At 42.9% G+C, this 25,043-nt stretch overlaps 2 protein-coding genes across 2 annotated transcripts in view; one reads left to right on the top strand and one right to left on the bottom strand.

Annotated features, from left to right (window-relative positions):
• Positions 1-25,043, bottom strand: part of LOC306698478 (E3 ubiquitin-protein ligase TRIM21-like) — a 281,779-nt gene that overhangs the window by 136,746 nt on the left and 119,990 nt on the right. The gene's annotated exons all lie outside the window — the stretch shown is intronic.
• Positions 1-25,043, top strand: part of LOC306698472 (metabotropic glutamate receptor 8-like) — a gene marked incomplete at its 3' end in the record, with an annotated part of 98,747 nt that overhangs the window by 48,776 nt on the left and 24,928 nt on the right. Inside the window, exons 3-6 of the mRNA XM_079162778.1 lie at positions 571-706; positions 3,656-3,810; positions 3,906-4,043; positions 16,514-16,714. Of these exons, the coding sequence (XP_079018904.1) occupies positions 571-706; positions 3,656-3,810; positions 3,906-4,043; positions 16,514-16,714 (630 nt within the window). The remainder of the gene's footprint in view (positions 1-570; positions 707-3,655; positions 3,811-3,905; positions 4,044-16,513; positions 16,715-25,043) is intronic.

Genomic DNA, 25,043 nt, shown 5'->3' with positions numbered 1-25,043 from the left:
GATCCAGAATAGTAAACAATAAACATAATTTAACAATATTAAAACACATAAAAACAGAGACAATAACAACGTTGTCAGTAAATACTCTTCCTGCTCATTCTATCTCCTATACCTGATTTTTACACAATATCAAAGGTGCTCAATGTGAAATTACAATACTATTGCTTCCACACAGCTCTCAACATGGCGAAGGCTGAGCCGGCTGCTGGAAGCTAACAGTGCTGATGGTGCAAAAAACGGCAACAATGCTGACAAGAGTGTTAACCTTTGACCTGCATTCTCTCTAGTGTCCACTAGGGGGCGACTCCTCTGGTTGTATCGAAGTCTATGAGAAAATGACTCTACTTCTTTATGGTCTCAATCTCTAAAACTAGTATTAATATATGATCTCGATGTCGAAGTTCTTTTATTGGTCTTTAAAGCTCTTAATATATGTCACTGTTGGAGCAGTAGTTTAGACTTCATTGACTGGCCCAGCCTGTTTTTCCAACACATGCTCTGATTGGTTGAGGTCCAACATAATGTATGACTCTATGAATTCTCAGTGTCTCTTGTCTTTTTTTCTTTCAGGTGGGGTTTGCATCGCTCAGTCTCTGAAGGTTCCTCGGGAGCCGAGACCCGGCGAGTTCGACAAGATCGTCCTGCGTCTGCTGGAGACGCCCAACGCCCGCGCCGTCATCATGTTCGCAAACGAGGACGACATCCGGTAAAGAACGCACACGGGTGTTGTTAAGTCTCGACCCTGAATGTGAGACACTGATTAGTTTACAGAAACAGATCTTTAGAGAGTCAGAGTTACACTGACATTAGGTTTAGTCCCTCCTCCTCCTCCACCTTCCTTCCTCTACTTCCTTCTTCCCTCTCAATCTCCTCCTCTCCTCTATTTCCTCCTTCCTTTCTGCTCCTTTTCTTGGTAAACGATGGTAAAGCAACAGCTGAGGGTGCCAAATAATGGTAGTTAGACAGAGCAGTGCTAACAAAACGTCAACAATCCGGGAGTCCGCCATCTTTGTTACCGTTTCTGGCGCATGTTCATTAGACCAAGCAGCAATGGGCATGCGCCAATTGGGGAGATGACGTCATCTTTTCCCAAATGATCTGTTTTAGATTTCCACACTGATACAAAGCAACCAGAGTTTTTACAAATCTACGGCTTAGTGGGTGTTCTCAAAAATATCCATTTTGACACGAAACTCCTTTTTGTGGACGAAAGGCCAAAACACAAATAAAAATATCGGTTTTACCAAATGTCTGTATACATGTAGATAAGTTCCAGAGACAACCCCCCCCCCCAAAAAAAAAGCCTGTGCTGTCCGTGTTTTTGTCTGAGTTTTCAGTTTATAGTTTATGAAAGTTAAATATAACCTTTTGGGTCGCCTGAAAATATCTTGTTCGGTGTTTGGTTGTACTAAGCTCCACCATCTCAAGTCTGGTTGCAAAAAGCCAAGATGGCGACGACCTAAAGCCAAGATGGCGACGACCTAAAGCCAAGATGGCGACGGCCTAAAGCCAAGATGGCGACGGCCTAAAGCCAAGATGGCGACGACCTAAACCCAAGATGGCGACGGCCTAAAGCCAAAATGGCGACGACCTAAAGCCAAGATGGCGACGACCTAAAGCCAAGATGGCGACGGCCTAAAGCCAAGATGGCGACGGCTAAGATCTTGAGTCTTCAAAACCACGTTCCACAAACCAATGAGTGACGTCATGCTGACTACGTCTACTTCTCATGCAGTCTATGATCAAACACAGATTTTATTAAATAAAGACTCAGACTCACTGGCATCGGCTTTTTTACCATTTGGTCCAATTTATTTATTCAGATTATTTTATTTTTGGACATTATATTCTTTTCTAAACGTTTTTAGGAAATATATAGAAATAATCTGTTGCTTATTCCTAATTTAAATACAAACTACTGAAACCCATTTCCCTCCAGCTCATCTGCAATGAGTCTCTAAATGTAACACACACACTCAGTTCACACTTCAGTATAAAAACAGATTAAGATAACAAGCTTCCAATTATCTGAGCCGAGAGCCTCACACACACACACACACACACACACACACACACACACACACACACACACGCACACACACACGATATCACAGTAACAGCTGATGTTAATCTGAAGCTCTGAACACACACACAGAGAGAAATCATCCGTCTCCTCGTCTTCTCTCAGGATGAGTGAAGACATAAAGAACCAGTCTGATGATTTAATGTCATCAGTGAATAAAAAACTCAGACGAATGAAAATAAAAACACGGTGGACGAGGTTCACGGTTGAGTTGATTGCCGTCAAACATCATCATTTCATACCTGCAACAACATTCATCAGCCTCAGATGTACTTCATTCAGTCTTCATCGGTTTAATTTATACCTTCTTCTGCCTCCTTATTCCCTTCTCTTCAGCCTCTTTCCTTCCTTTTTCTCCCTCTTCCCTCTCTACCTCCTCCTTCCCTTCCCTACCTTCTCCTTCCTTCCTTTAGCTCCTCCTTCCCTTCTCCACCTTCCTTTCTCTGTCTCCCCCCACCCCCAACTTTTTTTTATCTCCTTCACTTCTCTATCTCCTCCATCTTTTCTCTCTCCTCTTTCCTTTATCTATCTCCTTCTTGTCTTGTGTATCTCCTCCTTCCTTTTTTCTGTCTCTATCTTCCCTTGTCTCCTCCTTACTTGCTTTATTTCCTCCTCCCCGCTCTATCTCCGCTGTCCTTTCTCTACCTCCTCCATTCCTTATCTACCTCCTCCTTCCTTTTTCTACCTTCCTCTTCCCCTCCCTACCTACTCCTTCCTTCCTTTATCTCCTCTTTCCCTTCTTCACCTTCCCTTCTCTGCCTCCTCTTTTTCTTCTCCCCTGATCGTTCCCTTGTTTATCTCTTCATTCTCTTTTCTCTATTTCCTTCCTCCCTTGTGCCCCCTTCCTATCTCTATCTCCTTCATGCCTTGTGTATCTCCTCCTTCCTTTCTCCTTCTTCCCCTGTCTCCTCCTTCCTTGCTCTATCCCCTCCTTTCTTTCTCTTTCTCCTTCCTCTCTTGTTTATCTGCTCTTTCCTTCTCCATCTCTTTCTTACCTTGTCTCCTCCTTCCTTTATGTATCTCTCCATTCTTTGTTTATCTCCTCATTCCTTCCTCTATATCAGGGGTGTCAAACTCATTGTCGCTCTGGGGCCACATCAGCATCATGGTTGCCCCCAAAGGGCCGGTTGTCGGCGGGGGGGTGGTGCTGCTCCTTCTTCGTCGGCGGGGAGGGTGGCTGCTGCTGCTGCTGCCACATACGCTGGTGGAGGTGTGCGCGGCGCGTGCGGATCGGGGAGGAGCTCCGCCTTGCGCGATACAACGGATATTTGTAAATTGTCCGACTTTTACATTTTTTTTTTTTGCTGGCGGATTCGCGGGCCACATAAAATGACGTGGTGGGCCGGATCCGGCCCGCGGGCCGTATGTTTGACACCCCTGCTCTATATCCTCCTCTCCCTCCTTCTATACCTGCTAATCATTAGCATGTTAGCATTTAGCTCAAAATACTAGTTTTCCATTGCATCCTCTGACCTGACTGTAGACTGGTGGCGTCATAAAGATGAACAGAATGAATGGAGTTTATATTAAAAAAGGAAGTGACTCGACTGTCTCCCCCTTGATCCTCGACAGGCGAATCCTGGACGCGGCGAAACGCAACAACTTGACGGGTCACTTCCTGTGGGTGGGCTCCGACAGCTGGGGGTCCAAGATCTCTCCGGTGGTCCAGCAGGAGCGGGTGGCCGAGGGCGCCGTCACCATCCTCCCCAAGAGGGCTTCGGTGGACGGTGAGGAAGGAAGAGAGAGCAGAGGAGACCTTTTTTTTTTTTTAAGGAGATCATCGTCGTAGTGATGCACGTTTTTTATTGTCTTCTGTCCGCAGCGTTCGACCGCTACTTCAAGAGCCGCTCGCTCTCCAACAACCGCAGGAACGTCTGGTTCGCTGAGTTCTGGGAGGAGAACTTCGTCTGCAAGCTGGGGATGCACGGCAAGAGGCCCGGCAGCCCCAAGAAGTGTACAGGTAGGAGACACAGGTGTACGGGTAGGAGACACAGGTGTACGGGTAGGAGACACAGGTGTACGGGTAGGAGACACGGTGTACGGGTAGGAGACACAGGTGTACGGGTAGGAGACACGGTGTACGGGTAGGAGACACAGGTGTACGGGTAGGAGACACAGGTGTGTGGGTAGGAGACACAGGTGTGCGGGTAGGAGACACAGGTGTGTGGGTAGGAGACACAGGTGTGCGGGTAGGAGACACAGGTGTGCGGGTAGGAGACACAGGTGTGCGGGTAGGAGACACAGGTGTGCGGGTAGGAGACACAGGTGTGCGGGTAGGAGACACAGGTGTACGGGTAGGAGACACAGGTGTGCGGGTAGGAGACACAGGTGTGCGGGTAGGAGACACAGGTGTACGGGTAGGAGACACAGGTGTACGGGTAGGAGACACAGGTGTACGGGTAGGAGACACAGGTGTGCGGGTAGGAGACACAGGTGTACGGGTAGCAGACACAGGTGTACGGGTAGGAGACACAGGTGTACGGGTAGGAGACACAGGTGTACGGGTACAGGTGCCGCCATCTTTCCTTCTCCACCTCTTCCTCTCCTCCTCTGTCACCTCCTTTCCTTCTCTACCTCCTCCCTCCTTCCTCTATCTCCTCCTCTCTCTCCTTCCTCTATCTCCTCCCTCCCTCCTTCCTCTATCTCCTCCCTCCCTCCTTCCTCTATCTCCTCCTCTCTCTCCTTCAACAGTCAAAGTGTTTTTGGCCTTTTAAAGCCCTTTGAGGCAGATTTGTGATCTCAGGCTACAAAATAAAACTCACTCAACTAAGAAAGTTAAGTATTTACTCTCTGCTGCATCCACACACACACACACACACACACACACACACACACACACACACACACACACACACACACACACACACACACTCTGATCCTCTCCCTGAAGCGGCGACCAGAATCACATCAGTGAAGTCAGATGTCTTCGTCTGCCCTCAGCCTGAAGTCTCAAAAACCACAGAACCATGATCGGGTTAAATTCTTTGTTCCTGACTCAGCTGTTCTGAGGCTGAGAGCCACTTCAGGACAGAAACAGGAAGTAAACACGGCAGATTCAGAGTGCGGAGCTTCCTCAGATCCTTTACTGAAGTAAGAGTACTACTACAGTGTACAAATACTCTATTACAAGTAAGCGTCCTGCATCGTGTCATTAATAGATTAATACTGAAGCGGTGATGTTGGAGGAGCATGTTTCAGCTGTAGCTGTTTGAGGTGGAGCTAAATATAGATTAGCTAGTTTAGTCCAGTGGTTCCCAGCCTGGGGGGTCAGGGCCCTTCAAAGGGTCAATCAGGTACATCTGAGGGGTCATGAGATGATTAATCTGAGACGAAAGAAGAAGAAACAAAGTTCTGCTTCAAAAATCTGCATTTCTTTTGTGAAATATTGGATCATTTTTCACCTTTTTGTATTTCTAAAAGGAAATTTAAGCCTCAGGAAACTTGCTAAGAACTCATATCTGAAACGTAACAAAACCTCCCCAAATATAGTTTATTCTGATAATAAAGTTAAAATACCACAATGTTTAATGGTTTAACCTTTAATAAATCATTGCAATTAATACTTAGAACTCTTTATCTGAAAGGTACTCTAGTGGAGCAGAAGTTAGATCCCACCGCTCCTCACATCACTCGTTTTTACCGTCTTTTGCATCATCCTGACTTACGCCTGTTTATTAAATCAGCCCTACAGAACGTTCCAGAGTGAGGCGTCTCTATCCGTTTTATCCTTCTGTCATGCCGAGAGCAGAAGAAGATTAAAGATAATTAGTTTGCGTTGGCCAAACGTGCCGACGGCTCTCTTCATAGGTTGAGACTTTGCACTCTCTCAAACCGTCGTTTTGACATAACAACAGTTAATCGCTCAGACCTCAAACCTGGAACCTCTTCAATCCTCCATCACGGAGAGATTCAGTTTCATCTCCTGAGATTGAATCTACATCACCAGTTTAATAATATATTTCAATCAGGAAGACACAAGTAAGATAATCGTTTTTTATAACAGATGATTTGTGATGATAAAGTCTTTGGTGCTTGGACTCTACAGAGAGATTTGTAATCTCCGGGCGTCTGCCCTGAGCAGCAGCAAGATAAATCCCCCCCGTGGAGTCCAGACACTGGTGGTGGTGGCTGCTGATGAAATGATGAAGCCGATGAATCTGGGCGGTGATGAGGAGGTTGGAGGGGCGCGTGTAGCAGCAGCTTGAATGTACTAACAGCAGAGAGACGATCATATCTTTAAAAAACAAGAAGAAGAAGACAGCAGCAGCAAGATGATAGGCTGGCGATGTAGGCGCGTCGCTGCGCTCAGCACGGAGATTATGAGTGAGCATGCATGAGAGGAGTGAACGGCAAATGTATGAGAAACAAACGTGAACTCACGCCAGAGCTTTGTTTCATTGCAGTTTTCATTAACGTAGAATAATGCCAAATGGAACCAGTTGGACAGTCGGGCAACCTCCTGTTCTGATGAGTGAAGCCAATGCTGAAGTGCCTTAAAGCTGCACATTCACAAGTCTATGAGAAGATGACTCTACTCCTCTCTTGATTTATTACCTCAGTAAACATTGTAAACATGAGTTCATGGTCTCAATCTCTAGTTTCAAGTCTTCTTCAATACAGCATGATGTTCATTTAGTACATGATGGTCCATTTAGAGTCACACAGACCATAAAGCAGGGGATGCTTTAGGGGCGGGGCTTACTGTGATTGACAGGTCTCTGCCTCCAGACCAGGTGCTCCACTGTTGACAAAAACAGGCCGTTAGAACAGAAAGTATATGAATAAGTCATCATCTTGGTTCACCTACATTTACTGGAAGCACAAAATAATCAGAGGGATTACATTTTAAGATGATGTAATGAAAAGCCACAGAAACTAGGAGACCGTCGGCGTGTTGTTCAGGGTTAACAGGGTCTGTTGTGTCTTTCGGGCCACTCCATCGCTCAACCTCGCCGCCATTTGTATTCATGAGCTGGATTTCTGACCGGCGCTGAATACCAATTAACACGCTGGATAATCATTTTTCGGGGGCCGGAGCTCTCGACCCGGCAACACAGAGCGTCTCTGACATCCTCAGTCGGTAATTAATCCAGAATTCACTTGATCCAGCCGAGCGTAACGATGAATATGAAGAAGTGTTTGTCATCCCCCAGAAGATCCAGGAGGTTACGTTTGAGTGTCAGAGGAGAGCTGTGAGTTAAAATGCAATCAGCTGGCGGTGCTTTCTTAGCTTGAACCTTCTGACAGAGAGCTCTGGAGTCATCTGGTTGGATTTACAAGAAGATACTTAAAGGTACAGTGTGCAGCATTTAGGGGGCATCTATTGACAGAAATGGAATAAACGTGTTTGCGTTAACTTCAAATGAGCCGTTCATACCTACATACGGAGTCCGCCATGTTTCTACAGTAGCCCAGACTGGACAAATCTATTTGGCTCTTGAGAGACATTGATATTGGCCGCTGTAGCTCTCCCATGCACTTTGCACATGAGGGAAGTTTCAGTTGGTTGCGATCTGCAGCATCACCGCTAAATGCCGCCAAATGCTACACACTGGCGCTTTTAAAGCCTGGATGTGATGGTGATGTATCGCCTTACTCACAAGCATCCACGTGATCTCATAACAGCAAACAAACAAGAATCGTGCAGATGTATCTGGAGTTTCGGATGGAATCCTAGAAATGTAACTAAGACACTCTTAAAACTGTTTTAATATGTGTACCACAAGGGAGCAGAATAACTTGTATTGCATGCGAAGTCAATGGAAAGAGATTAGATGCATAAATGAACCCACGGCGGCTCAGAGACACACATGTCCGCAAAAGTTCAAAATGGTTCAGCTTGAGTGAAGAAACACCCAAACACAAAAGAAACTACCTCTGTTCACTGCTTTGGCTTCTGTTGAATTTTCGACGTCATGGATCTGTTACTCAAACTCGTGCATCATGTCTGACTTCTTTTAGCACAAAGTTGTTATAGAACAGCTCGGTTCCTTCGGTGAGACCAGAACAAATATAATCGTCTAAGTTGTTGAAAATATTTTGAACCCAAACCAGCAGCCTAATTATGAAGTACATTGTAGAATTGACATTGTACTTCAGGTTTGTCGTCATGTTAGCTGCATTTCAAAGCCTCACTTTTGTCCGTCATTTTAGCATCTGCGGTGTCGAATCCTCCCCAAAAAAAGGTTTGATTTCCCGACTATCCGCCTCATGTTTCCTCTATTCTTCATCAACAAAGATCAGGAGATTATGCTCCATCTTTGTACTTTAGTTTGAATCTCAAGTAAAAAACAAGTTGATTCCCGGTGTGTGAAGAGACGGAGTGAATTACATCAATATTATAGGATACGTGCAACTTTGGAGGCAGATGAAAAGAATCCTTTTTTTCCATGCAGCTGACTGAATAATGACGAGAACTTCAGAATTATTTGAGTGTTTTTGATTAAATATTTCAGAACTCTGTGCCTCACATGCAATGAGAATACGTTTATAAACTGGGGTTCTTCTACTATTCAGGCCTCAACTGGCGGCAGAATCTGCTGAATTTCTTCTCAATTCTCCCTCTCGCACCACATCCAGCTGCCTGCTGAGTCTCTTGTTGCTGACTGCAGGGACCCTGCAGCAGCATGTAATCCTCCCCGATTCAGGAGGACTTTCTTTTGTGCAACAGGGGGGGCCAACGAGGGCCAGAATCCTCTACAAACATGTCCGACACACCAAAGGGGATTTGCAGGAAGTTGTTGGCTAAATACAGGAAGTGAAAGAGCAGAACGACGGCGTCAGCACTCCGAGAGAGTAGCTGCTCCGTCCCAGCATGCCGAGCGGCTTTGATCTGGTCTGGCTGTTGGCGGGACGCAGCTTGCCACTGATTCTGTTATACAGCCTCCAGATCTGCAGCAGAGTCATCACACAAACAGACAAACAGCTGAGTCAGCAGGTCAGCGTTCACCTGCGTGTGTGTGTGTGTGTGTGTGCGCAGACTCTGTGTCGTTGCAGCTTTTGTTCAGAGCTGTGAAGAGCGATGTGAGCTCGGCGACGGTGGAAGAAGAACTTAGAGTAAAAGTCGTCAACATGTTACTCAAGTCAAAGAATTGTGAGCAAAATGCAAACTGAATAATGATGAGACCTTCAGAATTATTTGTTTTTGAGTCAATATTTCAGAATATTTAGTATATATATATATATAAATAGACATTGCACGTCCTGGTTTAAACATAGATGTCAACTAAATTTAGTTAACTAAAATGTTCTGAACCTCTTGACACAAAAATTATACATCATACATTTCATTTTGCATTATCATCTTTTAAGTGGGCTCTTAGGCCATAAACTATTAATAATAATACTATTGGTTCACGGCATCACCATCTCGTTTTTTTGCAACCAGTAGTGACACGAGAGGGTGGAGCCAAGTACAACTGAACCCTGAAATAGACAAAAGGGTTTAAGTTCTAAGATGTAAACACTGACAACTCCCAGAACGGACAACACCGTGGTAGAGACCTGTCAATCACTGTGTAGCCCCGCCCCTAAAGCATCCCCTGCTTTATGGTCTGTGTGACTCTAAATGGATCATCATTTACTAAATGAACATCATGCTGTATTGAAGAAGACTTGAAACTAGAGATTGAGACCATAAACTCATGTTTACAATGTTTACTGAGGTAATAAATCAAGAGAGAAGTAGAGTCATTTTCTCATAGACTTCTATACAACCAGAGGAGTCGCCCCCTGGTGGACATTAGAGAGAATGCAGGTACTTCAACATTGTCTTCACTTTTCACACCCAGAGGTTGTTTTGATTTAATAGTATAGAATCAATTTAAATTAAATTCAAAACATTTTAGCAGTGTTTCGTAACATGAGGGCTATATGTTACACAGGGTTATCTGGTCTAGAATCACTGATTTGTTTGCAGTGTAACTGATTGAAAACTACACATTAGCTATTGTTTTGCCCTTGAATGATTTTTCTGCATTTTAGATCCAAAAAGGTTCCCCCTCCACTAAAGTATCAAAAGTACTCAGTATGCGGAATGGCTCCTTCCAACATGTTATTATCAAATATTATATTGTATGTTTTATCACCAACAGAGAGTCTCTATGAACGCCAAATGAAATAATATTGGACCCTGAATGAACTGCGGCCTCATCGTTTCCTATGAGTTTTGGGATGTCAGGCAACATGTCTGACTCTCTGTGTGTTGTAAACCCTTTGGTATTTGTACAGCAGTCCTGTAACTCTGCAGCTTCAAAACCCTCCAGCAGAGAAGAAGAAGAAGCCGCCTCAGCGTCTCAGATTAGAGCTCGTTCAGTGTGATCCCTCCAGCCGGCACAGGGGAAGGCCCGCTGCTTAATTGTTATTAATTAGCATAATTAAATATCCATGAGACACGGTGGCCCGAGGTCTAAAGGGCGGCGATCCATCACCCCTGCGCTCAGGGATAATGTTGATGTGCCGCCACGCCGCCCCCCCCGCCACGCTCACAGCCGCCGCCTCTGAGCACCTCATTTCCTGCCAGATAGAGTGTGCTTTTAAAACGCAATCCAATACTGTAATTACACCCCACCATTAGAAAATCCATTTCTTTCTTCCTCGCCGTCCTCCATCTTTAACACGTTTAATGTCATAATCTCCTCACAATGTAAAGCAACAATCCCATAATAATCCCCATAATTAACCTCTTTAATAAATGAAGTCTCGACTTCTTAGTTTTTCTTCATTCATTTCAAAAACATCTGAATTTGTAAAGCCTATAATTAACTTATGTAGATTTTAAAGCGTACATTACTTAATTGGCACATTCAAATGTTGTAGTAATCAATGAAGGTTGGGATGTTGGTTCATGTTAAAGCTGCAGAAATATTTTTATCTGCTAAATGACATTCTAGCACAAATAAATCTGCATCAGTCTGGAAACCTTTTCACAGTCGAGCTCCCCTTCCTGTCTGAAGGTCAAGAACCTCTGCGGCTCTGACCGTCCTCGCTCCCCGCAGCCTCCAGCCGCCTGTCAGCCTTCCATTGATTTGGATCTATAATTAGTGTTCTGCTTGTTTGTGTGCGAGCAGCAGCAGCAGCAGCCGGCGATAGAGAGGCTTGTTTGGATAATGGAGACACGTTTGTCTTTTTGAACACCTGATCCGGGTGTCTGAGATCCTGGTGACAGCGTGTCGTTCTCGGTTGATCGGCTGCAGCGGAAACAAAAGAAATGTTGTTTATTGTCACATCCAACCTTCATGGATGATTGTCTCAGGTCTGAGGATGGAGATGCTGCAGGTTCTCCACTTTCAGAGCAAAACATCCTTTAAACTGCTGCACAGATTTACGTACAATCTACTGATGCTTTTGGCGACCCTCGAGTCTTTCTTGCAGCCCCAAATCAGGACTAAACCTACACTTGATCGGGAGCTCAGAAATGAACCTGGTTTCATTTCAACCCTGAGATGTTTAGTTTCTCTTCACAGGACGTCGTTGGGCTAGTTGTATACATGTTTTTAAGACAGATTTTATGGGAAAGAAAAACGGTTTCATTTGGTTTTCAATAGTTTTATGTCCGCAGCCTTAATATAACAGTGCAACATAAATAAAAAGTTAGTATTGATGGATTTTTTTTCTCCACTGTTCCTTGTCCTTCCTGTATTTCGGGGATATTTAGGCTAAGTTTTGAAACGGCGATGCTTTGCAGGATGTAAACAGGAAGTATAACGTTGCCATGGAGTCTCTGAGTGATGATGTTGGCTTCAACTTAAGCCGCATATTTTCTGGAGCCTATATTTCACAAAATGTTTGCAAGTTTGCACCATTAAAAGTATGCCAAATTAGCTGTTAGCATTTCCTGTTTTGAGCTGTGCCCATGGAAGTACAGACAACTGTCTCTGGATTACTTTGATGCTCAAGAAAACATAAACATTTGGAAAGTTCTGGATTCATAAGGGACATCTGTTTTGTCTCGACGCAGAGCTAAAGACATTTATGTACAATCATAGATGGTGATAACGATCTCCTCAGAAGTGTAAGTCAAGCCTAATCTAAAGATAATATGTCATTGTGCTCAGATTAGACTGAGTTATGACTCCGAGCAGGAGTGTGATTTTAGACACAAATTGCAGCAATCGGACAAAGTGGTTTAACACAACATGTGGTGTATTTGTGGATCCTGCAGTCCAAGCAGCAGTTGAAGTACACAGATATTTTACTTGAGTATAAGTACCATAGTGTTCTTTCTTGGTTATACTTCCGAATTGTTTGCATATTCAAAGATTTCTTCTAGCGTCACTCTGAAACATTCTGGAAAAGCTCCAACAAACGGCTAAAACATCATCAGGATGTTGTTTCTCGGTTGCCTTCACTTCCGTTGTTGCAGCAGCGATGGAGTTGTGGAGGATATCGAGTATCTTTTACTCAGTTCTTCCACCCGGAGACTCCACAAACACAGTTTCACCAGAGAACATGAATATTTGATGCTTATTCTTCTGCTCCGTTGAGCAATATGTTTGCTGTGTTAGGAGCCTCATTGTTTTCTCACCTTTTTACAACAGTGTTTCTTTCCCTTTGTATTCCTGTTTTTTTTCAGATTCCCTTGAAATACACTGAGTGGATATAAAAGCCAGATTTGCATTTAAACGCCTCTTTGTGCTTTCTTGTGTAAGTTTCTTCTTTTTTTTCTCTTACTTTTGTGCCGCAGTTTGTTTGGTTAGAAAACTCAGCGGATGAAAAAGTGATGTCGACAGAAGCCGGGAGTCTTTCTTTCTTCTGTGAGAGCAGCAATGATCTCTGGGGGGAGGAAAGCTTCTTCCGTATCAGAGATCGAGCAGCTGTTTGGAGCTCGGAAGCACTCAGGAACGTTTTGCGAAGTGTGTTTTTTTGTCAGCACTTTAAAAAAAGGAGAAAGTGTCTGTAGCTTTCTATTTGCTTCTTCGTGATACCTTTTAGTAAGAATGTCTCGGATGCGGAGCTGCTGGTTTTATCTGACCTATAACCCCTGAAAACTACAAGTTACAATCACGAGACCACGAGTCATCTGAAACACTGAGCTTTAAAGGACTATCCAGCAGTTTGGGGTTTTATCACATGAAACCCTTATAGGACGGTCTGCATTGACTTGGGAGTTACCGAAGTTGACTTGGGACTTGTTAGTCATCAGTTTAGTCTTGTTAGCCCTGACTTGGGACTTACTTGACATGACTCGTTTGTCTTGACTTGAGACGTGTTAATCTTGACTTGGGACTTTACCTGTTTTGACTCATTGGTCTAGACTTGGGACTTATTGTTGATTCTGGATTTACTGGTCCTGGTCTTTTTTTTTGAAAATGTATTTATCGGGACTCGTTAGTCTAGACTTGGATCTAATTGGTCTTAACTTGGGACTTACAAGTCATGACTTGTTGGCCTGACTCAGGATCGACCTGTCTTGACTTGTTGGTCTTCACTTGGATCTTGTTGGTCTTGACTTGTTGGTCTTGACTTGGATCTTGTTGGTCTTGACTTGATACATGACTTGGGACTTACAGGTGTTGACTTGTTAGTCTTGACTCAGATTTTATTGGTCTTGACGTTACCGTTTTTGCTGTTCAGATGTGCTGTGGTGGTTTTTTTATTTTTTATTCAAGTCGCTTTCTAAACATAAAGATAATCAGAAAACTTTGTTTTAATATAAAGTAAAAAATAGTCTTCGTGGACGCAGGATGCACTCACGAATGTTTGAGCAGCTCTCAGCTTACCTGTTATGTTTGAATCTGTGTCGTCACATCTTTATTGATGTGACACAGACTAACGTTACTGATAAACAACCGAACAAATGCAAGAACTCTATTAATGTAAATATATTCAGGCGCGTGGGACGACGCGGCTACGCCGGTTCCCCCTGAACTCATCCCATCGCCGGTAACCTCTGTAATTAGTTTGCTGTTTATCTAATTTACAAATCTAATTGAAACAGACGGATGCCTGTGAGAGAGAAAGAGAGGGACGTGAAAACAGAAACACGTCGAAGGAATTGCATTTACCCTGTAAGAGATGTGTAATTGAAATGCCAGCAGCTATGATAAAGCTGTCTGTCTCACCTCAGTCAGTGTTATTGTTTCTCCATCATCATCATCAGCAACGACATTCAGGTCGCCACATGGCCAAACATGCTGCTCACTTCCCTCTTTCTGTCAGAAAGCATGCTCGTTCATTAAAGCTCCTGAGGTTGGTGGATAATTCACAAGCTTTTACTTAGTACCGTCTTCAGAGTGAGACGATGGGACATAACTTATGCAGCTGCTGTGTGAGACAGTTTCTGCATTTTCTAAAAAAGAAAATGTTTCCTTCTCGTCCTGCGTTCAATGTCAGTCAATCAGCAACAGTTTGTTTCAGGGCAATACTGCGTCCATAGCTGGAGTCCACATTTCCATGAAATCTACAGGAAATACTCACGTTTGTGAGAGAATGAACTCTTTTGATTTGAATGACAACCTAATGTCTCCTCTAGCGCCAAACTCAGGACTTGACTTGGGACTTATCTGTCTTGACTTGTTGGTCTTTAATTAAGACTTGTTAGTCTTGACTGAGGACTTGTTATACATGACTTAGAACTTATTTATCTTGACTTGGATCTTGTTGGTCATGACGCAGGACTTATTAGTCTTGACTTGTTATGTGTTCGTCTTCACTGAAGACTTGTTGGTCATGACTCAGGACTTAACTGAAATGCTAAATCAATCCATGATGTAAACAAGTCAGATTGGATTTAAATCTAAATATAAGATTAAGACGCGCTGAACACCTGCTTGTTTGTTGAATTCCTCTGTTCTCCAGCACAGAGTCAGACTGGGAGACACAGAGCTTCTTGTAAATTCAAAACGATGCATTCAGGCACCATTAGAATTTCCAGGATCAAACATGTGTATTTTTTAAATATTGAAGAGACTCTGCAGGGAGCAGCGATCATCTGCATCTTGGCCGTACATCTCTTCTCTGCCTCGGCTGGTTGACATCCTCGGCTCTCTCCGCTCGCCGTTCAAGGCTCATCTATTGCCGCCGTTCAGACGTGTAATCAGTCTTTACTGCCGGAGCAAATGTCTCCCATCGGACAGATCCCCCGCCACCTTTCTGCTATTAAAATTAAATTGGATTTCATTTCTAAGCTCCTATTAATTCAGAGAAGTCTGTTGATGGAGGGTCCAGTCCAGCAGTTGGTTTTCCTCCTCCTCCTCTCTTTCACAGCCTTCTATTGCTTTCCGGCCGGCGGCGTGATCGCAGAGCTCCACGGCTCTAATAACGCCAATTAGTCAGTGAAAATCTTTGGACGGACTTTACAGAGTTTTCAAATAGAAGATGACAACGTCCTCTCCACTCTGTTATTCAATCATGGCTAATGAGATGGAGCCACATTTATTTATTTATGTGAATGGGTTAGTTCACCTTCCCACAATCCTTTGTGAGTTACTTTCTGCCTGGCAGCAAGGACGAACTCGGAAACCTTTGATTAAAAAAAGAGCTTACACAGAATTGAGTTGTTAACTTGCCTCGCTGTTTCTTTCAGCTTTACCTTCTCAGTGATGTTTTCTGTCATATCTGTGCCTCATTAGAAGCGGAGCCTAACGATGATGATTAATGAGTCTGTCGATCACTTTGTCAACAAATATTGTCATGAAATCCACGGTGATGTCTTTGGTCCCCAGAGGAGGAAACTCACAGAAGCATATTATATGGAAGCTCATTGAATTCACCAAAGGGGGAAAAAAACTGTAATTAAAAAATATATATAATTTCAACATAAAAAAAAAATATATTTTTTTAATTACAAGATCTGTACAGAAGTATTTGATGTGTTATTGAGCAGCTGGAAGCCTCATGTACCCCCTCAAAATAACATTCGTGTTCTTCAGCACATCGCTAACGACGCCACTTATTTTTAGACTACAAATGAGTTTCTAGGAATGGAAGGTCCACTGGGGATTGCTAATGGATGGAGGTGCTGAGGAACCCAGAGTGGAGGGTAACACATGATGATGATGATGATGATGATGATGATGATGATGATGATGTTGAGGTTTGGATGAAATTAAACAAACAGGAATGGGACGGGGCTAAAAGTACCTACAAGGTAATTAGATGAGTATCGATTTTTGTGTCGGTCCTAAATTGTTCATAACTCTCGCTAACAATCACATTTTCTTTCCAGATTTTGATTGTTGTATCTGAAAACGGAATAAAATGCATTAATCTAAAAACTGAACCTTTTTTTCTTTTTATAAAGACCTTACTGGTGTCTTTCTATCGTATCACATGATCTTCATCATCTGCATTCTTGACATTTGAAACAGTACAAAGCACATGTTCTGGAGTTTGCCGTCGTATCGCTCGACGATCCCTTCGTGTGGTTTTTTATTGCGTTTGATCATTTCAGTGACCGATCAGCTGACGCCTCTCTTGTCTCTGTTCCAGGGTTGGAGAAAGTCGGCCGTGACTCCACCTACGAGCAGGAAGGGAAGGTTCAGTTTGTGATGGACGCTGTGTACGCCATGGCCCACGCTCTGCACCACATGCACCGCGAGCTCTGCGCCGGATACCCGGGCCTCTGCCCCCGCATGGCCAACATCGACGGCAAGGAGCTGCTGGCCCACATCCGCGCCGTCGGCTTCAACGGTAGGAGCTGTGTCATTATTCATTCACCATGTGTCGTGTTTCTCAACTCATTAACATTTATTTTAATGCGACCGTTGGGCCGGGGCGCTTCTCCAACTTTAAAAATGAACACAACAGACTTCATAATCCCACAGTTTCCAACGTCTTCAAACTCTGAACTTAAGCTATTTTAAAGGCGACATCTTCAGGTTCGTACTTCAGGTTTCTACTAGATTATATTTAATGCTTCAATGTAGAAAAAAATAGTTTATTTTTCTCAAACTTTCTGAATAACTATATAGAAACAGACAACCTTCTCTCTGATGGTCTTATTTACTTCTGAAAGTCATATCGAGGCATCAGCATTACGTTGTTTCATAACCAGTTAAAAGCTCCTCACAGTAACTTTACGCATTCTGAAAACTTCCCCACTCATAGGTCCGGTGTAAAATGCATCAGGACTGTTATTTTCACAAACAAACAACATCGTTAGAGATAAAGACTACATGTGGAGCAGCTCAGTGGCCAACAGATCAACTGTTTGTACCAGACAGCTTCAAGTGTGATCAACACTTTCAGGAAAACCAAAACCATCAACAGTGCTCTCAGTGAAGTCTCCCTGGATGAACAAAACTTTTACATTCTATATAAAGAAGCTGTTTCAATCCCCCCCAACCACACAAATATGTGATGCATCACCTAAATTGCCAAATCAGAGTTGAATTAAGAACATTTTGATGTTGGTACATTTCTTAAAGCAAGTCTGTGTAACTTGTGATGGAGCCATTTGGTTTGCTGTGAGTTTGAATCATCACCGCCTCCACAGTCGACACCTCAAACAAGTTCTCTGCGTCTCAGCACTTTTCTGACAAATATTTCCGCATTTTCGTGAGTCGAGACTCGAAAGTCCAAGATTGCCGATGTTATATAATCAACCCGGGAACGAGGAAGCGGTTTACTTCGGTCATGAGGTTTCTCTGATGGAACAGTGTGACGCTGAAGCACGAGAGATAAAAAGACCAGCAATCGCAGGAGGAAGATGTGAGAGAAGACGAGAAAAAACATTATTAGTTGTCCCGAACTTCGTCAGGAAGACTTCCCTCCTTCTGTTGTTCATTTCCTTCATTCCTCGCCATCTTTCTTCCTCATCATTGCGGCCGATCTCCTAGCGGATTGAAGGCTCTCGTCAGCAGGACGTGTGAATGCTGACGCCCTCATCAGGGAATCCTCCCGCTCGTTATTAAACACCAAATATGGTCGCCGGGTTTTTATGTCCTCCTGTTTTAGTTTTTTTCCCCTCCATTATTCTCAGCTCAGTGGGAGCTGCTGCAGTCTGATGATTCGTTGCTTTCACAACTTTAATAATCACAAATTGTCACTTACCTGCTGTAGGTCTATCAACAAGCCTGCAAGACTCATCTCTGGTTTACGGTCACTTTTCTTTTTTGGGAGGGGGTGCGGTTCCTGCAAGTTCAGTTTCCTTAATTACTCTCACGATATTCCATCACTCATTCCTGATCAACATTATCCGTTATACAACGAGTCGTATGATATCTTACCGCAATTTCCTACGAAACAAGAGAACACGTTGCACGAGGATACGTTGGATTCATTGGAATATAGAATAAAAAGGATAATTCATGATTTCATTGGTTTGTCTATGTTCGAACATGTGAGGTGAATCTTCCCTCTCTGGTTGAATCAACGCCGTCTGCAGGTTTCACAAAAGCTTTGCTGGAGCTCATCTTCCCACTCTGGCTTCTGAACGGTGGCATTCATCGCCAAGGACGTCTTCTTTCTTTTGACGACGTTGGTCGGAGAATTTTTCTCATTTAAAGTGATAAAGACAACAAAAAAACACGTTTCAGACAAAGATGAAATGTGACTTTTTCTTTTCTTTTTCAAGGTGAGTGTGTTCGTTAATACCATTTAATTTATCAACACGATCACATAATATAACCGTCGACTCCCTCACAAAAGAGCATAAAGTCAGTGAATAATTCATAACAAATGACGCATAGAGAAATATCAAAAAGTAAAAGGCAAATAACCGTCAAAGGAAACTAAATCATGATGGATTCAGCAGCTGAGACTTAAACTGGAACAAACATTTTTAACTCTTTTCTAATTTGTTTTTTTTCTTCAGAATTCTTTTTCCAGCTTTCCACTTTAAGTAAAAGTAGACGAAGTTAAAGTCCTGTATTCAAAAGTCTTACTGAAGTTAAAGTACATTGTTATTAGCAGAATGGCTCATTTATGAACAATACATATATTACTTGAGTAAAAGTATTTAAGTATTATCGGAAAAATGTATGAAAAGTAGTTTATCACAAACATTCAACATCAACACATCTGGAGTTACGTGGTTTTACCTGAACAGGAAGGAGATGAAAAACTGTCATTTGAGAGGAAACTAAAGCTGTCAGACAACTGTAGTAAAAAGTACAATATGTACCTCTGAGATGTAGTAAAGTAAAAAGTACAATATGTACTTCTGAGATGTAGTGCAGTAAAAAGTACAATATGTACCTCTGAGATGTAGTAAAGTAAAAAGTACAATATGTACCTCTGAGATGTAGTGCAGTAAAAAGTACAATATGTACTTCTGAGATGTAGTGCAGTAAAAAGTACAATATGTACCTCTGAGATGTAGTAAAGTAAAAAGTACAATATGTACTTCTGAGATGTAGTGCAGTAAAAAGTACAATATGTACCTCTGAGATGTAGTGCAGTAAAAAGTACAATATGTACCTCTGAGATGTAGTGCAGTAAAAAGTACAATATGTACCTCTGAGATGTAGTAAAGTAAAAAGTACAATATGTACTTCTGAGATGTAGTGCAGTAAAAAGTACAATATGTACCTCTGAGATGTAGTGCAGTAAAAAGTACAATATGTACCTCTGAGATGTAGTGGAGGAGAAGTATAAAGTAGCATAAATGGATAAACTCAAATAAAGTACCTTCAGTTTATACTTATGTAAGGTACTTATTTGATACTCGTTGATTAGCAGAAATTTAATCTGCAACTATTTTGATGATCGCTGAATCATTTCGAGACACTTTTCAAACATTTGCAGCTTCTTAAATGTGATTTTTTTTCCCACCACTTTTATCCGTCTTTAAAATCATTTTCAAACACAATATTTTGAGCTTTTGGACTGTTGGTCGAACAAAACGAGACATTTGAAGACGTCACCGCGTCACTGCGTGTCTGCACACATCAGTTCTGGTGAAATCTTTTCCGGTAGCTTCCACTCCACCGTGAATTCCCCTAAATTATAATACTTGAGATTGGAGATCTTCTCCTCCTTATAGCCCCGTATGTCTACAACTCCTCTTCCTCCTCCCAGCCTCCTACCTGCACACGGGGGATAAATTGAAACATTTGAATAATTTTTCTTTCCACCTGCTCAGCACAGAGAGTTCTAGGACACGGACAAAACGAAGAAAGAGGAGATTGAGCCGATTCTGTGGCTGATGTGTTGAGCTCTCAGGGATTCATCTCTCTGATGGATGTGAGGAGTTGCTGGATGTTATTTCTGCAGGAGGAGGAAGAGACACATTAAACATTGAATCCGTGGTGGGTTTCACCCACCGGCCTGAAACTGTAAATCTGTGCACAGTTAAAGTCAGCGTTGAGGCGCCGCACGCCGTGTTTTTTAGACATTAAACAGTTAGTCGCCTCGTTCTGTGAATTAAAGGCAAACGGAGGCAGAGACAGGAAACCTGTCACAGAGGCGAAGATTAGTCAGTCATCTTTCAGATTAAAGCCCAGAGGAGGAATCTTATTAAGAAGGAATTCAGGACAATAAAGCACATTCAGGAAATGATGTGTGTGTGTGTGTGTGTTCCTGTTCTTGTGTCTTTGTGAGGACCAGTGGGAACTTCCGGGTCTCTTATCTCCCAGTTGTCTTCTACCGGTTTTAGACACAGAACTTGCTTTAGTTGTGTAATATATCACTTTGACAGAACTAATGCGGTCTCAAAGACAGAGAAGTTCAAAGTTGCATCACTGTTGCTTGGTAACACTTACAGAAGTTAATGGAAATCAATGGCTTCCAAGAAACTGTAGGTGAAATGGAAACAAAAATAAAACTGCAAACAAGTATGTGATGTGTAGTATGTGTTGCAAATATAGTAACATTAATTATTCCGGTAAGGAGGAGGTACACCTATTAACTGGAAGGCTTCTCACGATGCGAACAAGCAAACATCAGATTGATTCACTGTTTCCTGATGAAAATGTCCTCACCTGCTCCGTACATCAGTGAACAGGCTCTGTGACATGTTGCTTGTCTGTAAAACTGTCTTAATGTTTTACTTCCTGGCTTATGAGACAATGGGCCTCTCGACACGCACATGCAAAAGCCTCTCCTACATTGGAGCAAGACACACAGACGTTATAGTTGTTTAGCCACTTTTTTGTTGTCGTTTTGTGTCTTTGTCGTTGTTTTGGTCTTTTGTAGGCATTGTGTGTCTGTTTATGGTTGTTTTTTGTCATTGTCATTGTTGCACCTCTTTGTCATTGGTTTGTGTCTAATTGTGGTCATTTTGGATCTTTTTGCAGTTGTTTTGTGTCTCTTTTTAGTATATGTGTGCCCCTTTGTGGTTGGTTTACCCCTTTTTGTTGTTTTGCATCTCTTTCTAGTTGTTTGTGTCATCTCTCCCTCGTGTCTCTTTGTGATTGTTTGGGACCTTTTCCTAGTCTTTGCAAGTCTCTTTGTGATGTCTGTAGTTCGTTTGGAGTGTTGTATTGCTGTAGTTTCTTATTGAGTCATGTTTCTCTTTAAATGATATTTTGGAGGTGAAGGCCCCTGACACTGTTGGCCCTTGGGTCTGTGCCCCGGAGGCCCGTTCACTAATCCGTCCATGCCTCCAACCTATTTTCAAAATTGACATAAGTAACTGACAGGCAATAACACTCTTTATTATAGCCTACATAATTATAAACCTATATTTAATATCCCAATGTACAAATCACAGAAATAAATCATTCTAGATTAGGAATTTATAAAAACTTAAACTTACCATACAAAAATCCGGCAAATTACTCATTCATTCATTCATGTGCAATATCAGTATTAATATCAATGTATGTATTTGCAATATAAACACTTTATAATAATGTGCATCCAACCACTCAATCCGATATTTTCCACTTTGCTGCTGTAATCCTGCAAATGTCCCCGCTGTAGGACTACAAAAGATTATCTTATCTGAAAATTACACATTTGCTGAGGTAGAAATAACAACGGCAAATCTTACCTCCACTGGAGCATATCGGGGTTAAGTGCCTTGCTCAAGGGCACCTCAGTGGTGGTAATGAGGGAGGAGCAAGAGCTTATTGCTGAAACATCAATTTATTAAGTACATAAACCTTCCTATTATCGGTTTCTTTGAGGAACTACTACTCCATAAGGTGCCAAGAGTTCTCATCTTCACTCTGGGTACCAAAGATCAGCTTCATTCTTTAATTCTAAGGACTCGACTCTGAACTGAAGACGTGTTAGCGAGTTGAACTGCAGCCTCGGAGAACATCTCCTCTGTGAAGCTCCAGGTCGCAGCTTCTGCAGCAGCACACGTGCATCACGACCAAATCCTGGCTCAGCAGCATGTGGCTCATGTGGTTTGTGCCTGATTGAGCCTATTAAGGCCCCCCCCCCCCCCCCCCCCCTCCCCTCACACACACACACACACACATGCGTCACGCTGCTTTTGGGGCTTTCTCCTGCTTGAATCTGTGAACAGCATGCTCGGTTGACCCTTCACATACATCAAACGCTGACATAAATCAAACTCGAGCTGCTTCTCTGTCTTTTTTATGCTTCACTTCTCTGAACGCGGGTGCAGCGGGGTTACCCATAATTCCATGTATGAAAAGCAACGGACGAAATCCAGGACGAAGCGGCGGCGGGCCCGGGGGCTGATCACCAACTCACCCATGCTCTCCTCGCCCGTGTGCTTATTTTTAGAGGAGCGTCGGGAGGCCAATCGAGACGCTTGTGCTAATGTTAGCGCTCGCCTGCTCTAAAGCCGGCCCCCATTGTAATGTCCTGGTTGAATACGATCGGCAGAGCGAGGCATGGGGGGGGGGGGGGGGGGGGACGTCGGAGAGATTCCCCCCTGATTCATTTGGACAGCAGATGCTTACTAAGAGGCGATAAAAGCTTGTTGTTGCCGTTTTTAACAGGGATGCAGCGTGACTGACCCTGTGGAGCTGCAGGAGGAGAAACCCTTTACAGTCGGATCAGTGGTGGGGGGAGGAGGGGGGAGGAGGGGGGGCAGATACTGTAGGTGAGTGAAGTGATGAATATGAGAAGAGCTCATCTCCCGCTAGGACTTCACTTCAAATATGCAGCTTTTTCACAAACCGCTGAACAAAGCCGGAAGAGGAAACAACCAGAGAGAGCTCAGCGGTTTTGTTTCTGCACCTCGAGATTAAAGGAGTAGTTCTCCCTCTCCTTTCCTTTTTGTTCTAAATGAAATATCTTGCTTTCTAAAGACTGTTGCTCGGAGTTTACAGGTTTATTCAAGTGTTTTCTATATTCAGTGTGGTTCGGTTTCTCAGGCTTCGTTAAAACCTTATGAGGTAAACTGTTGTACAGCCTCGGCTATTATGTCCAGGGCTGTTAATGTGAAAGGTGAGAATGCAAGGAGTGGATGCGATGCCGTACGGTTCAGACTGCGGAGCCTCAGTGTTGCTGTACATCATAGTTTCGATTATGTCCGTTCAACAAAACGTGATTGGTTGATATCAAACCTCAGGAAGATCGACCTCGTTCCAAAAAGAAATTACTTTCTGTGAAACTACTCATCAAACAACGTGCGAATTAATCGTACAAAGAAAGTTCTTTAAGCTTAGCTGCATTTTGTTTGATATATATATATATATATATATATATATATATATATATATATATATATATATGCAAATCATTACATGAAGTCATTCATCTATCATGACTTTTAGTGACTTCTAACGACTTCTAGGGATTTTTTTTGCAAAAAACCCACAAAACCTCCAGGTTACCGTCTGTTTGCAAAGCTTTCAGTTCTCTGTTTCTTTAGGAGGGTTCATTTCATCACTCTTTCTGAAAAGCTGAAACATGATTTCAAGGTATTAGATATCACAAAATCAGCAGCCACCGACTGTGTTGTGACATGATTAGAATTCTGCCATGGCAACAACTTGGTAAAGAGCAGATATTTCTTCAGATTTGCGAGCTCGAATGAATAAATAAATAAATCTGTCTTTTATTCATGTGAGAGATCAAGACATCTGAAGGGAATGGCGCACAATAACATCAGGGTGTTGAATCAAAAATGATCAAAACTTTAGTGGGGCTGAAATCAAACAAAACAGCTGAATGAAGGAACCTGAATAAGCTGAGGATGCAGAGCGAGAGCGTATTATCACACGGATGAATGGACGAGCTGCAGCTCTGACCGCCCACGCCACCCGCCAAGGTCTCCCGGAAACAATCGATACCGAAAGGATCGGTTCAATGAAACTCTGAGGCTCTCGCTTCGCTGTGTTTCTGGGCGACACACACTTCCTGTCAGCGCGGTGAGGAAGAGCTGTTGCTGCTGCTGTCGGATCCATTCGGGTCGAAAATAGGTGGATTAATGGAGCGTCACGTCTCTTTCTGCACTGACTTGATGACAGACTGCAGCTGTGACAAAGCATGTATCGACAGTCTGGAAAATAAAGTTCACAGCCAGTCAGAACTTCCCTCAACACGGTTTAAATCACGGTGGTTTAAATCTCAAGGGATGGTCGAAAACAAGTATTTGTCTGTAACAGAAGACGACATTCTTTTAAGTGCTTTGAGATATTGGAACATACTGTCACTATCGAGGCTGTTCTCATACACTGTTTTACCATAAACCGTATATAAGAAGTGGACATAGTCTTGAAACTAGAGATTGAGACCATAAACTCATGTTTACAATGTTTACTGAGGTAATAAATCAAGAGAGAAGTAGAGTCATTTTCTCATAGACTTCTATACAACCAGAGGAGTCGCCCCCTGGTGGACATTAGAGAGAATGCAGCTTTAAGACTTCAGCATTGGCTTCACTCTACAGAACAGTAGATTGCCACCTGGTTAGTAGCTCTAGCTACAAAAACGCTATGTATATCCCACAAAATCAATTCGTATGAAATCTACGTAATGGTAAACCAGGAAGTATAAAGGGCGGCAAACTCCGCTTAAGAAGGAGGTCGAGGTGAACCGGTGGGTCTAAAAACACGTTTTTTAACATAACTCAAGAATTAATGAGCCAAATATGACAATTTCACAGAAATAACTAATAAGATAAAATGATGAAGTGATGACATTTTGGAGA

This window comes from Pholis gunnellus (genome assembly GCF_910591455.1).
Source record: "Pholis gunnellus genome assembly, chromosome: 7".
Classification (NCBI taxonomy): domain Eukaryota; kingdom Metazoa; phylum Chordata; class Actinopteri; order Perciformes; family Pholidae; genus Pholis; species Pholis gunnellus.
Note: the sequence above shows the minus strand (reverse complement) of the source record. Positions and strands in the feature narration are given on the sequence as shown.